The sequence below is a fragment of the Haliotis asinina genome, chromosome 11 (assembly GCF_037392515.1).
Source record: "Haliotis asinina isolate JCU_RB_2024 chromosome 11, JCU_Hal_asi_v2, whole genome shotgun sequence".
Taxonomy (NCBI): domain Eukaryota; kingdom Metazoa; phylum Mollusca; class Gastropoda; order Lepetellida; family Haliotidae; genus Haliotis; species Haliotis asinina.
Genome location: NC_090290.1, coordinates 24426837 through 24450409, shown reverse-complemented (window position 1 = coordinate 24450409; position 23573 = coordinate 24426837). Strand labels below are relative to the sequence as shown.

At 38.5% G+C, this 23573-nt stretch overlaps 1 protein-coding gene across 1 annotated transcript in view; it reads right to left on the bottom strand.

The window, feature by feature from the left end:
• The window catches only part of LOC137255652 (polycystin-1-like protein 1), a 242293-nt gene that overhangs the window by 158014 nt on the left and 60706 nt on the right, over positions 1 to 23573 (bottom strand). Inside the window, exon 6 of the mRNA XM_067793125.1 lies at positions 10013 to 10326. Within this exon, the coding sequence (XP_067649226.1) occupies positions 10013 to 10326 (314 nt within the window). The remainder of the gene's footprint in view (positions 1 to 10012; positions 10327 to 23573) is intronic.

Genomic DNA, 23573 nt, shown 5'->3' with positions numbered 1-23573 from the left:
ATAATCTAATCTGGACCAGACAATCCAGTGATCAACAGCATGATCTTCGATCTGCTTAACTGGGAAGCCATGATATGTCAATTAAGTCAGCGAGGGTGACCACCTGAACCCAATAGTCGCCTGTTATGACAAGCATAACCACCTTTCGTGGCAAGCATGGGTTGCTGAAGACTGCTCTACCCATGATCTTCACAGGTCTGCTGTAATCATATGGATGAAATATCACTGAATATTGAGTTACACGACCAAAAATCTTACAAACTTACAAAAAAGGATGTTTTCCACATATTACACATCAATGACAACCTCACTATTTAATGTCTACTTTAACCAGAGCAAGAAATACTCCCTAATTTACATAATTTGAAATTTGTCATTAAAGTCTAACTAAAACATTCCCTTGTTTATTCACTTGAAAATGTGGATTGCTCAATAATCATTGTTGCATGACTATTGAACTGTTCACTATTATTCATGTACATCTTATTTCGACAGACTGGGACTATGAGCTAGCCTAGTGTTGAAAGCTCATCTCGCCAATGTGTGAATCCCATTTCTGGTGTCTCCTGCCATATTGCAGGAATATTGCTGAAATATTGCTGATAGTGGTGTAAAATCAAACTCACTCATATTATATAACTCTATCCCCTTTTGTAGGAAATGTTATTTAACTCATTCTTATTTTCATGCACAAGGTTGGGTCAAAACTCCAAAACACACTAACGTTTGCTTAAAGACTCCTGATGTTCGTACATTGCTGCATAGACACTTACAAAAACATTCTTCAGCTTGAAAAGAGCACAAAAAGACATGCTTGCCGCAGACAATGACGAGTAGCAGGCCACAGAATATGCGACAGATTTAATATTTACAGCTGAATTCACTCGCACCATTCCTGGTAAAGGCTTGTGAAAAAAGTCCCTGTGATTATCATATCCAAACAATCCGAATGTCTTGCCGAAGACAAATAGGTGCTATTTATGAAATAACCGACAAGAAAATACACAGTAGCAGAATCATTGTGGATGAAATTACATCCAAAGGACCAGCAAATTGACAACAGTGACATTTTGTTGAGCTTTAAGTACATGCCACTCGACTCGCTATTGATTTTGAGGGGAAATCTTGCTACAAGACAATCCTATTCAAATCGTTAAATGTCCAATCAATTTCAATTTTACTTTAAGTGTTACATACCAGTAAGGATACAATTTCATCATCCATAAAACTTCCCCAATCACATAATTACCCTTGGAGGTTTTATGTACAAAGCAATTCGACTGCAATTGCTGTTTATGTCTTCTGACTACTGGTACTGAGAGGGCACTAGAGCAGACTGAGGGGTGGCTAGGGCACGTGGAGAACTGCGTCAAAGATGACTGTACTGGTTTCAGGGTGGAGGGTCTTCTGACTGCTGGTATTGAGAAGGCACTAGAGCAGACTGAGGGGTGGCTAGGGCACTTAGAGAACTGCGTCAAAGATGACAGTACTAGTTTCAGGGTGGAGGGTCTTCTGACTGCTGGTATTGAGAAGGCACTAGAGCAGACTGAGGTGTGGCTAGGGCACTTAGAGAACTGCGTCAAAGATGACAGTACTAGTTTCAGGGTGGAGGGTCTTCTGACTGCTGGTATTGAGAAGGCACTAGAGCAGACTGAGGGGTGGCTAGGGCACGTGGAGAACTGCATCAAATGACACGGTACTTGTGTCACATTGGAGGGCACAGGGTGGAAGTTACATGGTAAAGGTTTCAGGGTTGAAGGAACAGGGTAGATGGCAGAGGGTGGAGAGAACAGGGTTTAGGTTACAGGTGTGTGGAGAGGGTGGAGAGCACCGGGTTACAAGACAGAAATAATAAGAAATAGCATTTTAAAGACGTCATTAATATTCCAATCCAGATTTAATTATCGCAATTAATTTCTTATGTAATGTCATTCACTGCAGGATACCCGGTGAGGGAGGATATAGAGGGTAGTGTCAGGTAATATGGGGTGAGCACCTGGGTAGATCCCATCCCTACTTTCCATGTATTTTAATTAACCTCACCAGCTTCCTTTGACATTCTAAATCTAGCTTAACTGACACAAAGAAAAGTACAGGAAATTACAAAAGGTACAAATCCATAATATGCCCATCAACATTCTCTACGCATATCACCAGCAACTGAGCCTGGTGACTGTCAGTGTGGTAGCCATCACTGGACTCCATTGCAGCCATAAACAAAAGGATGTACCTCATTACAGATTATCAGCCATGTCATGGGATCATCTCCCAGCAAACAGTTGACACAAACATTCCACTGCATTTCCTAGGAAATATTGGTATTCCCTGCCATAAAGTCCTCCTCCAAAGAATTACTTCACAGTGTATTGATAACTAAAAATTCCCAAGGAATTTGAAAAAATGACACAACAAATAATACACTTCTTGACCTTATTCTGATAATAACTTCCCAGTTTGGGCGTTCCAAATGAAACAAAAAATTACATGCTTTAAAACTTTTGGCTTTTAATAATTAAATTAAGATGACAAGATAGACTTTACAGGGTGGAGGGCACAGGGCGAATACTACAGGGTAAATGCTACAAAACTTAAAACTTTCACCTTTTAATAACTTTTTATTACTGCCTTATACCTAATTTAAAAAAACTTCTGTCTGATTTGATACATCCCCTTCAAGTGCTTGAGTGTGGTATGCTGCCAAACCGGATGGTCTTGGTGCCAGTAAAAAGCATATCACCCACTACAAGAAACCGTTGCAGTCAGAAATTGGATAAGTAAGTTCTAAACAGACAGAAGAAGTGCTTCCCAATTACTGTTGAGAAAAGTCAACAAAAACTTAGCTGACATTGTGTTATGAGAATGCAAAGTTATGTGATCAAAATACTTGCAACAACTTTTATGGACATTGACACCAAGATCTGAGAGCTTCTGGAATTCCTGGTAAGCGCTTTATTTTAACAACAAACAGATTTACCAACAAGCGAAAACAATCTCGCACACACTTGATATAGCCTATGTACATAGTTACGGTACCTGTAATGGAGGTAGTGTGATGTATTCAGCTATAAGAGAAGCACATACATTTTAGACACTTCAACTGAAGAGTGACGATATTCCTACTGTTCAAAAGGTGTACATATTATAATACAACATTAAATTCATGGTCACAGACTTACAAAGGCGAAGTCTGTATATTAATAAATAAATCCATGAGTAAGTTTTAAACTACTCTTTTAAGATTATTCTTAACTTTACTTTCAAGGTTCTGAACCAGATCTTAACAAATCATCATATCATATAGATACTTGCAGTAAAGTCTTCACATTTCAAATGTGATGAAGTTCCTTTCAGTTTTAAGGTTTGCACTGTTTTGCATAATCAAATCATGTCCTTTTCACAAATGATTTAAACAACTTTAGCCTCCCATAAAACAAGTTGGATTTATTAAAGTTTGCAACTTCCACCTACCCTCAGCACACAAGGAGGTTATTTTTCATCGCAAGCCAGTCTGTCTAATTTCAACAGTGCTGCACATGCTATATCCTCTAGCAACACCAGCCATGTTAGATCCTGTTATGATTTTGTCTGATCATGTTTCACATCATTAGATTTTATTTTCTCAATCGCCAGTGTGGCAAGTGGAATCAATGCTAATCAGATAACCAAAACAAGGAACATTTTCCCCTTTCGTTAAGAGTCTCATCCATTGCTGCTCCAATTCTTGTAAACACAGTGTGGAACTAGGTAATTGACACATAATTTAAACTCAAACCAGACAAGCATGGACACACTAACAAAGAAGCAGCCATATATTTTCAGGAAATGTCCCATAATTGAAGGCAGTCAGGTAGAATCCTTCACTAAGGCTTACCAGACACATGTTCAGGCCGTTCATACTGCCGACTATGAACTCCTATGTGTTGAGGTCACATATTTCTCAGTTTGAATTACTTTAAATTTTACAAAGAATATTTTTATTAAATAAATGCCACAAAAATATTTGACGACTCTGATCAATACTGTGGCGAGAGACAGTTTCCAAACTACAATATTTGTGATCATGGGGTTCTAATTTTTGTCTCACTATGATTGAATTACTCAACTGCGAAGTTTTGATAGTTAAATCATGTGAGCATGCACGCATTCGAGTGGGATAGGATTGGTTTGACGGACTCGTATGACACAACTCAAAACCACAATCAGTTTATGTTTATCATTTAACACACAATGATTATGAAATACTGCATTGCGTGAAATAAGAAATTAACAGTCTACTGTAAAACATAATCAATCAAAACTAGACCTGTTTTTTGGTGTAACTAAACATGTAAGGTTTCAAACAGCTTTGTGATGGTGGGTGGTCCTTGATGAAAGCAGAACAAAGAAAAAACATCTGTTTGTTCCTCCAGTTTTGTCCTACTAGCTAGAAACAAGATTTATAAGACCATTTACATCATTCTTCTGATTAAGTCAACTTACTGCTGCCTACAGAGGTCCAACTTGTTTTGCTTAATGACAAGTGACCATAGGTGTCACAACTTTGGACTGTGATAGGACGGCTCACTATGATTGCGTGAGTTGAGTTTCACACAGCTTTTAGCAATATTCCAGCAATATCATGGTGGGGAACATCAGAAATAGACTTCAGAGCGAGTGAGCATGGCTGTAAATAGCCACCTCACTCTCTTAAAGCTGAACGTACTTATTGTAATATCACCGCAGGGGACACAAGAAATGAGCTTCACACATTGTACCATATGGGGAATCAAACCAAGACCTTCAGTGTGACGAGCCAATGCTTTAACCACTAGGTTACCTCACCACTTGTCTTCAAAATGACAGTGGGACCAGCCACGTACATGCTGAGTGGGAAGTGGTCAAACAATATCACAAATGTATATCTTGATTTCATCATCACAAGGCTGGAGTAGGTGATGTGATGATAAATTGTCATTCACTCACATTTTGATTCAAGTTAGAGATAATTCAATATAACATATAACATAATGGTTGGCTGGATGTTCAATTTCTGAATACAAGAACGTACTATAACTTGTCTTGCATTTTATCAGCCTTTGTCACTTATTACACCAGTGACAGAAACATGTTTCATATAGTTATGGTAAGGTATCACTAGTTCTGCAAGTGACAGAAACGTTTGATATTGCTATGGTCCCTCTTTCTCAGTGAATCAGGTTTTAACCTGCTTTTAGAAATGCTCCAGCAATATCACAGAATATCACAGACAGAGAAATTGGAAATAGGCTCCCATGTAGTACCAGTGTGGGGAATTGAACCAAGGTCTTTGACATGACATACATAAACTCTAACCACTAGGCTACCTCTCCAGCCCTACTTTTAGTCAGCAAGGTTGCAGTGTAAGGTATGCCAGCGTCCTATAATAACAGACTCACATGCCATGTTTGTCCTGATAATGAGTGTTAGTGTGTGAGTACCAACAATCATCAAACTGATAAACGTCTGAGACATGAACTGCTACAACATTTCTTCTACAAAAACTGACCCAGTGTTGAAATATCATCGGCTCAAAGTGACATATATTGAATGACACCTTCACTGGATCAAGGATGCCAGTGGTGTATATATAACATGTTAATGCGTCATATCAATTACCTTGTCTGCTCATCTTCCACAACATTCAATGATGCTGAAAACAGTCTACATATATGTTCCCATGCAGAGGCATCCTTGATCTTGTTTCGACTGCAAGTGAATGAGTGACCATTACAGTCCTGCCATCCTTCAGGTCATATTCTGGTTCCTTTGTTGACAACTCCATCCATGTTCAGAAACATTCTGCAGTTAAGATCATTGGTCCTTGATCCAATGACATCACATTCATGACAATTGTCCTAAACACAGGAACAATACTGTCCACACGTACCACCAGTCAGGAACAATACTGTCCACACGTACCACCACTCAGGAACAATACTGTCCACACGTACCACCACTCAGGAACAATACTGTCCACACGTACCACCACTCAGGAACAATACTGTCCACACGTACCACCACTCAGGAACAATACTGTCCACAGTACCACCACTCAGGAACAATGCTGTCCACTCGTACCACCAGTCAGGAACAATACTGTCCATACATACCACCACTCAGGAACAATAATGTCCACAGACACCACCATTCAGGAACAATATTGTCCACACATACCACCACTAAGAAACAATATTGCACACACATACCACCAGTCAGGAACAATATTGTACACACACACCACCTGTCAGGAACAATATTGTCCACAGAAACCACCAGCCAGGAACAATGTTGTCCACATGTACCACCACTCAGGAACAATATTGTCCACATTTACCACCAGTCAGGAGCAATATTGTCCACATGTACCACCAGTCAGGAACACTATTGTCCACACGTACCACCAGTCAGGAACAATATTGTCCACACATACCACCAGTCAGGAACAATATTGTCCACACATACCAGTCAGGAACAATATTGTCCACACGTACCACCAGTCAGGAACAGTATTTTCCACAGATACCACCCATCAGGAAGACATGTGCAGTGACCCTCCAACATAGCAGTTCTCACTTCCCTGCCGGAGAGACTGGTGTCTACACAACTTGTCCACACAATGGTGGGCTCATCCACCACACTGTGTGAGCATAGTGACATTCCCCACATCAACTTTGACACCCATGTCACTCACAGCAGAGATGTAAACATGGTTTATGAGAAATAATCCATCATGACTCGGCCAATTAACCTGAAATATTCACCAGTCAAAGCCATGATATCACATAAATACACCCTAAAATAATACAAAATCTGAAAGCCTAATATACAAATCACACACCTTAAAACAAGCCTTACATTCTACAATATCCAAGATACTGTCAACTTTTGATAAACTGATTCAGACAAAAAATAGGGTAATGACCTTTTTTATCCGTTCAGGATGCATTCAAGTCTGCACTTGTCAATGTACCAGCAATATCACATCAAAGGACACCAGAAAAGGACTTCACATAAAGGGGAATCAAACCCAGGTCTTCAACATGACGTGCAAACACATTAACCACAAGGCTACCTCACCGATCCAAAGGTGAATGAAGGTGCATATTGGTGCATGAAGGTGCATGAAGGTGCATGAAGGTGCATGAAGATGCATGAAGGTACATGAAGGTGCATGAAGGTGCATGAAGGTACATGAAGGTGCATGAAGGTGCATGAAGGTGCATGAAGGTGAATGAAGGTGCATGAAGGTGCATGAAGGTGCATGAAGCCAGCTGTGACCAATCCGTGCAAGGTTGACTGGATTATTCTTTAATACCACACTCAGCCATACTGAGAGATATACAGCAGTGCCCTCTTAATAATCAAGTCCAAACAATCCAGTGATCAATAACATTAACATCATTCTATGCAACTGGGATACGATAATGTGTCAACCAAGTGAGCAAGCCTGACCACTTGATCCCATTAGTGGAGACCTAGGCATGGGATAGTGAAGGCCAATTCTAACCCAGATTGTCAACAATCTGTGCAAGGAGGATCTACAGATAGCATCACCTGACTGACAATGACACTAGAATCTATGTTGAAATGTCGACTTTACAGAACAAAGAAGTTGTTTATCGATGGAAACAGTCGTCATTCTGTATCAGGTTTTGATACAACTAGAAAAGAAACCACATTCTTGAACATTCAAACCACGATCTTCCAATTTCAAATATCTCCATACATACATACTGTAGTGTTGTAATGCGAAATACATCCAGTCTTCATGCACCATCTGTCCTTTCTAACTTCTCACAAAAACAAGCACACTTTGAAGCAAGTAACATTGCCTGTTTCCTCATGTTAAAATAATATGCTAACATTTACATGCATAAAAGCTTTCATTTCCTTCACAAATAACATCCAATAAAACAGGGATATCCCTTCAACATCCTCCTTCATCAATGGCTTCCTTCATTCCATACTGTCAGCCACAGAAACCAAAACACCGCAAGTGAGGATGATTTTAGTCAGGATTTAGTCATCAATTAAAGGTAAACAGGGTTAAGCAAGCAGAACCATATAGAAGATGTGTGTTTTATGGGAACTTCTCTTATCACAATCAAAGGATATGAAGATACCACCTGTTACGTGAGTTCTGTTTTTCACCACAGTCAAGCTTGAGCTTCATAGATTGCATACGCAGCATGGGAAATTAACCTGTTCATTCAGGAGTTAGTGAGCGAGTGATACTTTGGTGCACTCAACAATATTCCAGCAATGTGTTCACCTATGCAGTTAGAGATGGGAACAAGGTAATCTGGCTTCTGCCATCCAATCCTAAGATCCTACTATATCAAAGGGATGCAACTGTACACAGCAAATTACAAACATGGGTCACCATTTTTAGGGTGAGTGACTTTAGTTTTACACTGCTTTCAGCAACCTTTCAGCAATATCACAGTTAGGGACACTCCAAATGGGCAAAACATTGTGACCATGTAAGGAATTGAACCTGGGTCTTAAGTGTGACAAGCAAATGCTTTAACAATTAGGCTGCCCCAGTATGTGTAGTATATAGACATCGACAAACTACATTCTCAGAGATTTGCTTTGTTCTTGAGCTTGTCAAATGAAAGTTCTCCTTCAAGTTCTTACGTTTACATTTTTCTTCTTGAAAGCAGACATAAATCGCTGTCATGTCAGACAGTCGTAATGGCATCCAGTTAACTTTGTTCTGGCCTAACGATGACGATGATGCATGCAGCTTGTCAGTCCCCAGCCACATTGGGAGGGTGTTTGGTAGCTGAATCATCAGCTCCATACATATAAACTGAACATATTTTGACTCATTAAGTGTACTGACTCTCATTACTGGGTGTGGGTTGTTTCACGACAGGAAGTTGTTGATGGTCTTCCATGTTTACAGCAACAGTGATTCAGTTTGGTGGCGCTGAATATGACACCTTTATACACAAATTCTTCTTGATGATGCTCCAGGCTCCCAGAGTCGTTACCAGATGAAAACAGATGTTAGTTTGGAACTTGCATGCAAATTAAAAAATAAACAAAACTTGCACAAGTCAAAGAGAGTTTGGAGTTTCTAGTTGTTTGCGTTGTTCCACTGACATTTCCTGATCTGATCAAAGTTCTTTTTCAACCTCCAGGAAAGTTCATTTATAATGCGTCATTTCATTGCAGTGAAGGCCCAAGGTGCAAGATAGCTAGTACCCTTGTCAATGGATCTTGAGCCATGTATTTTCAGTTCCAGTTCATTGTGGAATATACAGCTGAAACTGCCTAATGAGGCACTAATATATATCAGATCACCATCTCAACCTACCAGGTACCCATTTACTGCTTGCTGACTAGAGACATACTTTGAAACCCTAGACAAACATGTTTTATAACCTAAGAGCAGAATGCAGTCTTACTATTCTCCACCACCACCACTGTTAGATCCCAACAGTACACAGAACCATGTCCACCTCTCTCCATCCACGGTTCAATGTTTGTTTTTAGTGTAGAGCATGTTCGTTCCACATACCCACTGTAGAAAATATACCCCCACATTAAAATAACACATAACTTCAATATCCACAGTACTTAAGCTCCATTATTACGTACACAAAAGTAACAACATGGACACAACCTAGAACACAAATTTCAATGTATATAACTGACCTGCATTAGAAGGTTGAGACCAACTGGTTACGGAACCAGCAGATCCTGCTCACTCGCTATTCCCATACAGCTGACATCCAAGAAGGTTGTAAATCTTCAGGAGACAACTTATTGCTTTTGCTTGACTTCCAGCTACTTCCTTTCTTCATATTTTTTCGCAGAGACAAGATTTTACGAGAGTAATTTTGTTTGCAATATCTACACCATTCTTACTCTAATTTATTTGGAAACGGTATCTTACCGTAGCAAGTGGCAGAGGTAAAGGTTGTGACAGTCTACATGAAGAATTTATTGAAGAAAGAAGAGGTTCATATAGTAAATGGCTCACCTTGATAATTCCTCGGCACTGCAAGTCTACACAATCAGCAGCAGAACTGTATTCCTGGAACTTGCCACCATCACTCGCACCATGCTGGAGAATAAAAGTGAGGTTAGTGCCAACTGCAACAGACACCTCGAAGGTCAAAGTGATGTTGACGAAGGCTGCGATGGCGTTGAGGTTGCTGTAGGTCACTGGGATGCAGGACGGGAGATACTCCGAGTCGTTCAAAGGAACAATCTGAAGGTCTTGGGGTATAGGAAGCACGACTGTCACCACAAAAGACCGAGTCAAGGATGAGATAGGGTTACTGGCTGTGACCTCTGAAATAAAGCACACACAAATTCATTACAGTTACATCGTCTGGCAGTCTGCATGTAAAAAGTCTGTATATACAAGTCCCTGGTTGTAGCCCTTGGCAATGTAAAGAGACGTAAGTGCTTACATGTGTTATGTTAAACTTAGGTATGTTCAAACGATGAATTTATGTCAATCTTGAAATTCAACAAAAGTGGACTATGGTTTCAAATGATAGAAAAATTGTGTATATTGGATTGAAATTTCACTGGAAATACTCTCTTTTTAATGATAAGCATCTGGAACATGATATCGAGTTTCATGTGATGCAAGTTTTTTAGTGATCTTCATCCAAAATGCTCTTAATCCCATTTCCAGTGTTTTGTGCTTGAGCTAGATATCTGTGGTCACAGCCTTCTTTTGTTCTTGGGGGTATATGTCATCCAATATTCTCCTCATAAAAATTCAAGAAAGCTGTGCTTGACATTACGTATTTGTATCACTCAGTTCTGGTTCCCCAAAGGAAAAGAGACATTGTGATTATAATTACTGAATTCTGTAACAAGAGTTCATCAGCATGACTCTAGGTAGGGTAGCCCAATGGTTACAGCACTGAAGATTTGGGTTTGATTCCCCACATGGGAACAAAGCTGATTTCTGGTCTCCCCACACAATGATATTGCTGGACTATTGCTATAAGTGGCGTAAAACAATATAGTGTATTCACTCATGCATGTATAACCATCTGAAATATGCCCATATGGCTGTCTCACAACAAATACTCAGCGACAGCTCATGATTTCGCTCTGATAGGTATGCAGCAGATCCATGTCCCAGGAATTTAAACAAATTATTTTTATCCACAAAATACCATGTTCACCTTAGGCACTTACAAATAAACAAGTCAGTACAATGTGTCTACATCTTCCACCAAGCACTTTGTCTGAAATAAATGAACTACAAGTAACTCCATGATAATTCACTGGGAGCTGAGCAATACTTGTTGCATTCATAATTTGTTACTTTGTAAAATCTGGCCACACCCGCCAGTAGCTAACAATAGAATGGATGAGGTTCATCCTGAATTTTTGCGTTGGAACTGTGACACTTTCTTCATTTTGTTGTCTACAAATGTTCATATGGCATAATGAAAGAAGCTTTCAGTTAATATTGTTGATGAATTAATTAGTGCATAAGAAACTCAGTGGGTTTTCGTTTCACACTGTTTTAAGCAATATTCCAGCAGTATCGTGACAGAGAACGCCAGAAATAAGCTTCACATAGGGGACACCAGAAATATCCTTGACACAGCTCAGGCCTTTGACATGACTCCTGTGTCAGTATGATTACACAATTACACAATCTTGTGTCAGTAGTTCCCCATGGGACAATGTCAATAAGGCCTTACGTGCATGTATGCCAGAACATGACATGACACAACATGCCGAGTAGATGCTTTAACCATTAGGCTACCCTACTACATCAAAGATAAGAAAGAAACTGTGGATCTACACTTTGCACACCAGTCTTTATGTTCATACCACTGGAAAATTGAAAGCCAGTTCAAGTTTAAGTGAAGATTTTCTCACATCGCAGTCAGCTATTTCACAGCTGAAGGGACTAGACAGACCACAGACTGACAGCATGAGCAATGACTATGTTGTCATGGCAACAATTATGCCCAATGGACCACATACTGAGGCCACCCTCCCCCTATTAGACATCTCTGTCTGAAAGCACGGAGCACTGGAAATCTGTTCTGCACCAGAACAACCAAATTTTGTAAAGTAAAAGCAATACCACACAGAAAACATGTTTTACTTATGTCCTGGTGAAGATTAAAAGAAATAATAACACACAAGACATGTCATGTTTTTATTTCTATCATTCCCCTAATTAGGTCAGCCCAAGGGGTTTTAATACTGACTGGAAATCACAAGCCTTTCTCATACAGGACCAGGAACTCTTCAAAGAGAGGACAGAAATTAACTTTTTGCCAACACACCCCAAGGCATCTCCAAAGATGTTTAGTTGTGCACTCTGGAATTAAGTGTGACGACAGAAAACTCTTGATCCACGTCCTAACAAAGAGAAAACCATTTCACCATGAGCTACACAAATGTTACGCTGTCCTTACTGCCGAGTTTGATAAGATTGTATTCAATTCTGAATCCAGGGATTATTTTGTGAAACATTCTGTTCATTAGGGCTGTTGGTGTGTGCTTGAGAAACATTTCGAAACACGTTTCTCAAGCATAGATGTGATTGGGTGCATTTGTTATTATATTCAGTTATGTCCTATGATTCCAGGAGCCATAAAGCACTCTAAGATAAGTAATTTATCATTGTGAAACACTACTGATATTGTGAAGAACCAAAGTTAAATTGGCCCCAGTGGAAGGGTTCAAGTATGCTCCAACAGGTGAAACTTGGGCTTGGTCCCAGACTGGGCAAGAGGCATGGGTACTACAAGGAGGTACTAAGTCCATGTTTATTATCAACACAGACAAACAGAATGTTGTAATCCTAACCAAGGAGAGCAAAGAGTCAGGATGACAGATACAAGATCAAGAGGCTGTCTTTGATAGGCGTACACACCGACATCAAACGGGGCACAGTGAGCCGAGAAGCCATGGAGTAGAACTCAAGATGGATGTGCCTGCAGGCTAACACTACACAGGAAACACACACTCAAACATTTCCCTCCCTTCCTTAACTTGTTCATCAGGATGTGGGAGCATTTTAAATATTTGGCTTCTATCATGAAAGAGGTAAAGAAGAAACATGACATGTGAAACCTTGTAGTTTATGTTGGCTGTATGTGAACGTATTACATTTCCATGTGATATACAGTTTCATCATGACAGAATCACTTGCTATTACTTCTGTAACAAGTTGTGAACAAATTAATCTAAGGGATCTTGTCTACTATGTACATATTAAAATTGTGATTTGGTAAAAATTAAACACCTTTTAAAATACTCATTCATTCACTAAACGTACCTCATTGGTTAAAGTTACAACTCAATATAGTGTATCAACCTTCCAGAAATCCTTGTTACTTTGACAAGTTTCTCCTTACAAAATCTCCCAATGAACCAAAGATGTTTGGTGCCTGAAATTGTTCATCATCCTGCTGTGGGGTAATGGAACTGTCTTCCCCACACCTCAGATGCACCCCTTCATCTCCTAACTCCTAACTAAAGATCCATCTCTTTCAGCAAGAATGATATCTATTGATTGTGTGTTTGTATGCACTTAGAACATGCCCACACAGCATATAGATACGGTGACTTAAAGCAGTCTGATTATTGCTACTATTATTACAACATTTAACTGCCAGTTGTCTATATTACATATATATAAAGACTTCATTGTCATGTGTAGATCAACAGTTATATATCAGAATACAGGACAACAGTGAAGGCAGGATGCCTAGCTTGTCTGAGGCACAGAGATGAATCTTCTCTGATCATTTTGAGGAGTGTGGTTGCCTAGTGATTAAAGTGTTCTCTCACCATGCCAATGGCTTGAGTTCTATTCCCTACATGGGGACAATGTGTGAAGTCCTTTTCTGTGATATTTCTGGAATACTGCTAAAAGCAGCATTAAACCCAACTCAGTCACTCACTCATTGAACACTACAGAGTAGGAACCTTCAATGTTAAGTCATGTAAGTAGGGTTGGATTAAAAGATCACTAATCTGAAATATCATCGATGGCAATAATTATTAAGGATTATCAACATAAAAACTGTGTAACTACTCAACATCATACATGAACCATTGTGATAAAATAATTCTTTAATATAGTCAGAAAATACACAAAGATTGGTCTATGGGTTGCTCCTACAGTATGTTCATTTTGGCATTTTGTTGGTAATCCTAGCATACATGTTACCACTCAGCACTGATGTGAAATGTGTTGATTTATTTCAGATATTTTAGTCATTTTGCTCTAACTCACTTTTCCAAAATTTATCAACAATCGATTAGAATTTGTATAACAATGATCTAACTCTGTCTTGATAGCCGTCCCTACATACACCACGATCAATGGGATAACTTCATTTTGACTCACTAAACGATCCATATACTGATATACATATCAACCATCCTACTTATAAATTCAACCTATGTACACTAAAACCACTGCCATTTTAGTTCATCCAACTTTCAATCCTTCTACCTTCCATAATCCTTTCAACCCACATACCTGTCTAATCATCAAATCTTCAACCCACATACCTGTCTAATCATCAACTCTTCAACTCATTTGCATTTCAGTCAATTCACCAATTGACTCATCAACCTTTCAACCCATTCACCTGATTACTCATTAGCCTTTCAACCCATTTACCTACTGACTTTTCAGTTTTTCATCCCAGTTACCTGTTGACTCCACCTTTCAACCCATTTACCTACTGACTTTTCAGTTTTTCATCCCAGTTACCTGTTGACTCCACCTTTCAACCCATTTACCTACTGACTTTTCAGTTTTTCATCCCAGTTACCTGTTGACTCCACCTTTCAACCCATTTACCTACTGACTTTTCAGTTTTTCATCCCAGTTACCTGTTGACTCCACCTTTCAACCCATTTACCTACTGACTTTTCAGTTTTTCATCCCAGTTACCGATTGACTCCACCTTTCAACCCATTTACCTACTGACTTTTCAGTTTTTTATCCCAGTTACCTGTTGACTCCACCTTTCAACCCATTCATACATTGACTCATCAGTCTTCAACCAATTCCCATGTTGACTCATCAGGTGTAAAACCAATTTATCTGTTAACAAATCAGCCTTTCAACCCATTCACCTGTTCACAAATCAACTTTTCAACCCATTAAAGCCATTCGCTTTCAAGATCCAACCTTCAACCAACCCATATTTCTCCAACTGACACCATGACCATCTCCATATTATCTAACACACTGATTTTTTCTCTTCACTAACGATGAAAGAATCCAAATAATTGTAAGGTCACTTGAAAAGCTGCAAACCTACATATCCCATTTTTAGACACCAATCTTCCTGGCTTGAAGTAGTTCCAGCACGTAGCCATGTACACCCCGACTCCCGCCGGGTGTGTAAACATGGCCAATCTGGGCCACTTGACTACACCACTGATAACACCCGAACACAACAGCAGATATTTTATTGTTGGTAAGGTTAAGATCTGTGTCAATAACAGAGAGCAGAGGCACTGACAGCCATCATAATCTCTGAAGCAGTCCAGGAATTGAGAGACGGGATATTTCTTGATCTGAATTCTTTGTCACACATATCATTTTCCTGATTCCAGATCATATTCTCCACACTACTTGTTGACAAGTGTGACAATTTTGAGGTCATCTCTGCCAAGATCACTGTCAATAGTATGGTTATCATACATTTTTTTCAGGTCAGCTGCAAGTGATGAGATACTGTGAACATATAACAGAGGACACTTCACATATGGAGTGTCTCACAAGAGATACCTTTCTGTCTGTCAACAGACCAGCTTCTATCTAATCCCTTTCATTGTTGACTACCTGTTTCCAAGTGCTATACTCACAACCAACACAACCGACAGCTGATGACTATTGTATTAGTCGACATTCATGAATTTTCCAGCTTTTTATAAACAGTTGAGTCTGGACTATATCTGTACAGCTTGAAAGATTTACTTAGGTCTGATCTGTATTTTGATATGGTTAATTTAGACATTTCACACCTCCAGCTTCACTATTCAATCCAAAAAGCTGAAATGTTTAATGCATAACAGTACATATTTCTTGATATATTAAGTAATTACAACAAGAAATACCTCAGGCACATAGTTCTGTTGGCACAACTGCAACAGCTTTTCTTCACTGCTGAAGAATAAGAATTTGACAACAGGGCCACTGAAGGTGTATTACAATAACAATCTCTTTCTCCCTATGATCAGCAAAATGACAAAGCATTGATGTGATTTATATAAGACAAAACTGTCAGTAACAAAAACAAAATTCCTCCAGATATTTCTATCACTATAACACTATTCCACCCTTATCGCGTTGGCGGACACCAAAAAAAAGTTTCAAACAAAACTACACTTCATACAGTGTGCTGGACATAAGAAATAGGCTTCAAACAGTGTGGTGGACAATGAAACTATGCTTCATACAGTGTGCTGGACACAAGAAATAGGCTTTGAACAATGTAGTTTACATCACAAATTGACTTCAAACAATGTGATGGACACATGAAAAAGGCTTAAAAAATGTGGTGGACACCAGAAATAGGCCTCAAGCAAATTGGCTTCAAACAATGAGGTGGACACAAGAAAATCAGGCTTCAAACAATGTTGTGGACACCAGAAAATCAGGCTTCAAACAATGTAGTTTACATCACAAATTGGCTTCAAACAATGAGGTGGACACAAGAAAATCAGGCTTCAAACAATGTTGTGGACACCAGAAAATCAGGCTTCAAACAATGTAGTTTACATCACAAATTGGCTTCAAACAATGTGGTTTACATCACAAACTGGCTCCAAACTGTGTACCAAATGGGAAATTTGAACCCATGCCTTCACTGCATCACTGACCAACACTTTAACTACATCGTGTCTCGCCAGACAGAAATCAATATTCAATATTCAAAAATGCATGAAGGAATTAAATCAACAATACTTTCCTACTCAAAACCTACTTACTAATTACCTGAGCAGAACATGTCTGACGCATGTTGGAGAAGAAACAAAAAGTGTGTAATATTGTATGGAGTGCTAAAAACTCTATCTGTTGTTCTACTGAAATTAATATTATACCATATCATACAATGCTTTTAAAGTTCACATGCTAAAATCAATTACATCAACCACATGATGGTTTTCTGTTACATGGGACGTAGAACAAATTGAAACATGAAAACTTAACAGAGAGAAAACTTAATTGAAGCGAGTGAAAGCAAGTGGCAGGGCGATATGACAGGCGATTGATTTGATAATTCCTCCACTTCACAAAAACGATCAACATTAACTGTCGAATGGTGTTAATCATGACGATGAAAATTAAGTTGCAACAAAATCACTCTGATCGTGTCCATGAATAATTGGGCCGCGTGGGAAGCTGGTACATGGCGTTGGTTGGTTATAGACAAGTTTAACCAATGATTGCTGATATAGATGATAAATTAGGTTGTGTGATATTGATGCCGCGTCAATATCAGACAAGTGCTGTTTCTAAGATGAAAGCGTTCCTTTGATGTGGGATAAACCATAGTTTTCAAACTGCTACATATACTTGACATAAAAATTCAATAGAGTGAACTTGAGTAAGAAGCTTCATCAGAATGGTAACGATGCCTAGTACTGCATGCAGGAAAAACACTGAACATTTATCCCCTTGGGTCTTAACAGAGCTGAGCTCTCACCTAACCAGAAGGCCAGACTAATTTTCCTGCTTGGTGTACTGATCAGTCAGTCACTTTTTACACACTTTAGAGTTGTTTTTTTCGTTTACAATCTGAACTGAGGAATATGGCATCCTGAAACCTTTATCCCAAATACTAGTCACATTAATAGTATGAAACATTCTTCCAGAAAATAATCATCAAAAAGGTAAAACTATGCATAACAGTTATGTATGTTTTATATAACAGAATCTCCATCTGAATATTTTCTTCAGGTATTTTCTGGGATACAAATCTTGCCATACACCAAAACCTCAAGAATTCTAAATCAGCTTTTGTTCCATCAAGAGGGCAGAACACATACTGCAATAGTCTGACGTGGAAAATCAAGAATTGTACCCCACTCTGTCAGTGTCTGAATTCAGAGAAATGATGATGACATATAATGTCAGACCAATCACAGGACAATAGCAGCTTAAGTTCAGCACAGATGATTATCTTCAACACAGTTTCATCTTTACCACTAAATCTGAACAATATTTCATACTGTTCTAAATACCACAGTTCCTTGAGACCTCTTCATAGTGTTATGCTTTGGAACCAACATCAGTTCGTTGAATCGTCCAGTTTCTAAGAAGATAATGGTTTAACACTGTTCACGACTGAATAGGATATTTTCAACCATACAATACATAGTTAACATGTCCAAGGTACGGTTTCAGCTCTCATGGATTGGAGGTTTCCTACGACGTTTCAAAGTTTGAACTTCTACCAGTTACATGAAATCTAATCACCACTGAGCTGATATGGAAGTACAGTCTCCATTTATATATTTTCAGATTTTCACCCACAGCACAATATAAAGCATGTCAATGAGTATAATAGGATTCAATGACTTGTGACGGTTGGAGAAAACTTTGAAATATATATCATTGTAGACAATTTAATTTACCAAAGCTCACACAGCTTTGTCCTGGTGAGCTAAAACTTCAAATACAAACTATGAAATCCCTTTTTCAAAGCCTTACAGATTTTCTCCATAGTTACATGCAAATCTAATTGACACCACCCTCTCTTAGTACACCAAACTCTTATTCTACAAATAAACACCTTCTTCCTGGGTTTGTGAAAGTGATTCTTAACCCTGGGTTTATCATAAAAGTCAAAACGCAAAAACAAACCATTGAATCTCTTTCTCAAAACCATACAGATTTTCCTCATAGTTACAAACAAATCTAGTTCAAACTTTCCTTCCTTGGTACTTAAATATAGTGAAACTGAATCCTTATTCAGATTGTATCATACCAGTTATAACATAAACAAAATCAAATTGTAACAGTAAAATATGCTCAGTTGACACTAACCTCAGACCATGTGCATCTCAAGCCTTGCTGACCAGTTTGAACAAGCTTAATGAGACGGACTATAAGTTCAGAACACACATTAGCTGTACAAGAGAACAATCTGCTAGCAACAAAGGAATTTTCTACATTGTCCAGAAACCCGGTGTTTTCTAATCAGAGATAACATGGAAGGCCCCGCCCCATCAAAGAAAGAGTCGGATCCCCTCTCAAACTCACTTCCTTGGATGACCAAATATTCTGGCATGTTTATTGAGATCTAAACAGCAAAAGTCGTGCAAAGGTTGCTGCCAATTTCTTCGAACCAGTGAGCATCATGCAAATGGGATAACCTAATAACCTCGCAACCATCTCACTGTCTCATTAACACAGGGATCAGGGCACGCATGTAATGGTCAGACTCGTTGTCAGGGAGAAACTGATGGTTATTTGTGTTCTAATGTGCTATAATATAATAAAACAGTCATTGTCGCCATTAGTCCCGTTGCAATTATTTAATACTTTACACAGCCAGCATGTCATGATTATAACTATCGTCCTGTCAACTGACATGACTTTGTTACAGCCACTGTAACAATCCAGATGACCATAATATTTTTAGACGTACATATTTAGATTCATTAGTTCATTAGGACTTGAGTATAGATGACGTTCTGATTATATGAATGACTATAAAATTATATATATTTGTACAAGCTGTTAAATACATCCAGGAAAGATCAATTCTGTAATTAGAACAAATTATTCTGAATGCCACAGAAAACCAAGATGGCCGCCTGTGTTATCATTGTGATGCTCACATGTCAAATGTTATTGAATCACAAAATTTGTATTAAAGACTACTGAGTGTAGTTGCACTGCTTCAAAAACAACATAAGAAACAGAATAAAGACATGTCTACATATTCTTGAAATTCTTAATGTTATGCCAAATCGTATTTCAGTCAAATTGTTTAAGCAACAACTGATTTCACTTCTGACGCATAAAAAAAAGAAATTGATTATCAAAAGTCATTTTTGGGCTATCAAAAGGGTTCTTTACAATGCATATGCATAGGCAGATATTCTTGATATCCCAGTGGCCAAAATGTCTACCTTGGTAACTCAACAATTCTGTCCAGGAATAAGTAGTTCCCCAATCCCAGTCTGAGCATTGCAGTAAATGTCATCTAGATACTGGCAGTGCAGCAGAGCTCTGATAAGATTATACCCAGACAAGAATGAAACGATCAGTTCTGTAGCCCATGAAAACATCCTGGGTGAGCTCCACACACCACACATAGATAACACTACATGCCAGCCAGTGTTACAAATTAACAAGGATCACATGCTCTGATATACGGTTATCACAAACAATTTATGTGATTCATTTACGGCAATTAAGGACTAAGCAATATACATTAATGCTTCTCTCTTTGTTTTCAAAGTTCATACAATAACATTTTGATGAAAACACATTTTGTTCCATTCATTCATGGCAATTAAGGACTAGGAAATGCACATTTAATGATTTTCCTTTTTGTTTTGAAAGTCAAAAAAAATAAATAAACACATGATGAAAACACATTTTGTTCAATCCATTTATGGCAACTATGGACAAAGCAATATACATTTAATGCTTACCTTTTTGCTTTGGGGGTTTATACAATAAAGTTTTGAATGAAACGCATTTTGCTTGATCCATTTCACTACCTAAACATATCTGTTGACAGATGGACATTCTTGTTCTACATGACAGAAGAATGAGAACATGGTATGAAAAGATGTAAAGTGACTACAGCAATGAATACCTTCCACTAACTGGCCTCTATAGCTCTGTTTAATTACACAATAGCTCAATCTTTCTTATCACTAATCACAAAATTTTTCAGGTTCCTTAGCTGGAAACTTATGCCCAATAAAAACCATCCTTCTCAATGAGACCTACATTACAAACAGACCCTGAAGGCACAGTACCTCACCTTATGCACTGACTTACAAAGTTGCAACTATACTTTCAACCATACTTTGGTATGAACAGTTCAGATAATTTTTTTTATTTATTTTTATTCCAGATACAAGCCTTGGTTACCAATGGACCGCTTTCATATGACATATTACAACACTAATCTGGACTTTTTTTAGGCATTACAAACACCCACACCCACACCCACACCCACACCCACACCCACACCCACACCCACACCCACCACACACAATCCATTACTGAATACTGCTTCATATATGCCTCATGTATTTGCCAAGTTCTGTTGAAAGATATCAATGGTTTTCCAGTTGTGCTCATGAAACAGAGCCCATCCCTCCATTTTGAGGCTGAATTGTTTCCATGGAAACCCAGAAAATGATAAGTTATCAATATCAAGTATCTGTAAATAGCATCACTTAGGGGTCTGCCTCACATATCTGCCAAGTTTTGTTGAAAGATATTAAAAAGTTTTACATGTCAAGGTGAATAGAAAGGAATGTCACTGTGTCACTAAACATTACATGCCAGGGGGATAAAAAGGAATGTCACTGTGTCACTAAACATTACATGCCAGGGGGATAAAAAGGAATGTCATTGTGTCACTAAACATTACATGACAGGGGGATAAAAAGGAATGTCACTGTGTCACTAAACATTACATGCCAGGTGGATAAAAAGGAATGTCACTGTGTCACTAAACATTACATGACAGGTGGATAAAAAGGAATGTCACTGTGTCACTAAACATTACATGCCAGGGGGATAAAAAGGAATGTCATTGTGTCACTAAACATTACATGACAGGGGGATAAAAAGGAATGTCACTGTGTCACTAAACATTACATGCCAGGTGGATAAAAAGGAATGTCACTGTGTCACTAAACATTACATGACAGGTGGATAAAAAGGAATGTCATTGTGTCACTAAACATTACATGACAGGGGGATAAAAAGGAATGTCACTGTGTCACTAAACATTACATGCCAGGTGGATAAAAAGGAATGTCACTGTGTCACTAAACATTACATGCCAGGTGGATAAAAAGGAATGTCACTGTGTCACTAAACATTACATGCCAGGTGGATAAAAATGAATGTCACTGTGTCACTAAACATTACATGCCAGGTGGATAAAAAGGAATGTCACTGTGTCACTAAACATTACATGCCAGGTGGATAAAAATGAATGTCACTGTGTCACTAAACATTACATGACAGGGGGATAAAAAGGAATGTCACTGTGTCACTAAACACTACATGCCAGGTGGATAAAAAGGAATGTCACTGTGTCACTAAACATTACATGACAGGGGGATAAAAAGGAATGTCACTGTGTCACTAAACATTACATGCCAGGTGGATAAAAAGGAATGTCACTGTGTCACTAAACATTACATGACAGGGGGATAAAAAGGAATGTCACTGTGTCACTAAACATTACATGCCAGGTGGATAAAAAGGAATGTCACTGTGTCACTAAACATTACATGCCAGGTGGATAAAAATGAATGTCATTGTGTCACTAAACACTACATGACAGGGGGATAAAAATGAATGTCATTGTGTCACTAAACATTACATGACAGGGGGATAAAAAGGAATGTCTATGTGTCACTAAACATTACATGCCAGGTGGATAAAAAGGAATGTCACTGTGTCACTAAACATTACATGACAGGGGGATAAAAAGGAATTTCATTGTGTCACTAAACATTACATGACAGGGGGATAAAAAGGAATGTCTATGTGTCACTAAACATTACATGACAGGTGGATAAAAAGGAATGTCACTGTGTCACTAAACATTACATGACAGGGGGATAAAAAGGAATGTCACTGTGTCACTAAACATTACATGCCAGGGGGATAAAAATGAATGTCACTGTGTCACTAAACATTACATGCCAGGTGGATAAAAAGGAATGTCATTGTGTCACTAAACATTACATGACAGGGGGATAAAAAGGAATGTCACTGTGTCACTAAACATTACATGACAGGGAGATAAAAAGGAATGTCATTGTGTCACTAAACATTACATGCCAGGTGGATAAAAAGGAATGTCACTGTGTCACTAAACATTACATGCCAGGTGGATAAAAATGAATGTCACTGTGTCACTAAACATTACATGACAGGGAGATAAAAAGGAATGTCATTGTGTCACTAAACATTACATGCCAGGTGGATAAAAAGGAATGTCACTGTGTCACTAAACATTACATGACAGGGAGATAAAAAGGAATGTCATTGTGTCACTAAACATTACATGACAGGGGGATAAAAAGGAATGTCATTGTGTCACTAAACATTACATGACAGGGGGATAAAAAGGAATTTCTATGTGTCATTAAACATTACATGACAGGGGGATAAAAAGGAATTTCTATGTGTCATTAAACATTACATGAAAGGGGGATAAAAAGGATTATCTTACCTCACATATGAATGTCGCTTTCTGACAGTGCTATTCTATTATTTTCAATGTACCCCACTTACAGACAATGTATTATTTTCAAGGTACACTGCTGGGAATTCCGAACTCTTCTGGTGCTTCATGGTAGTA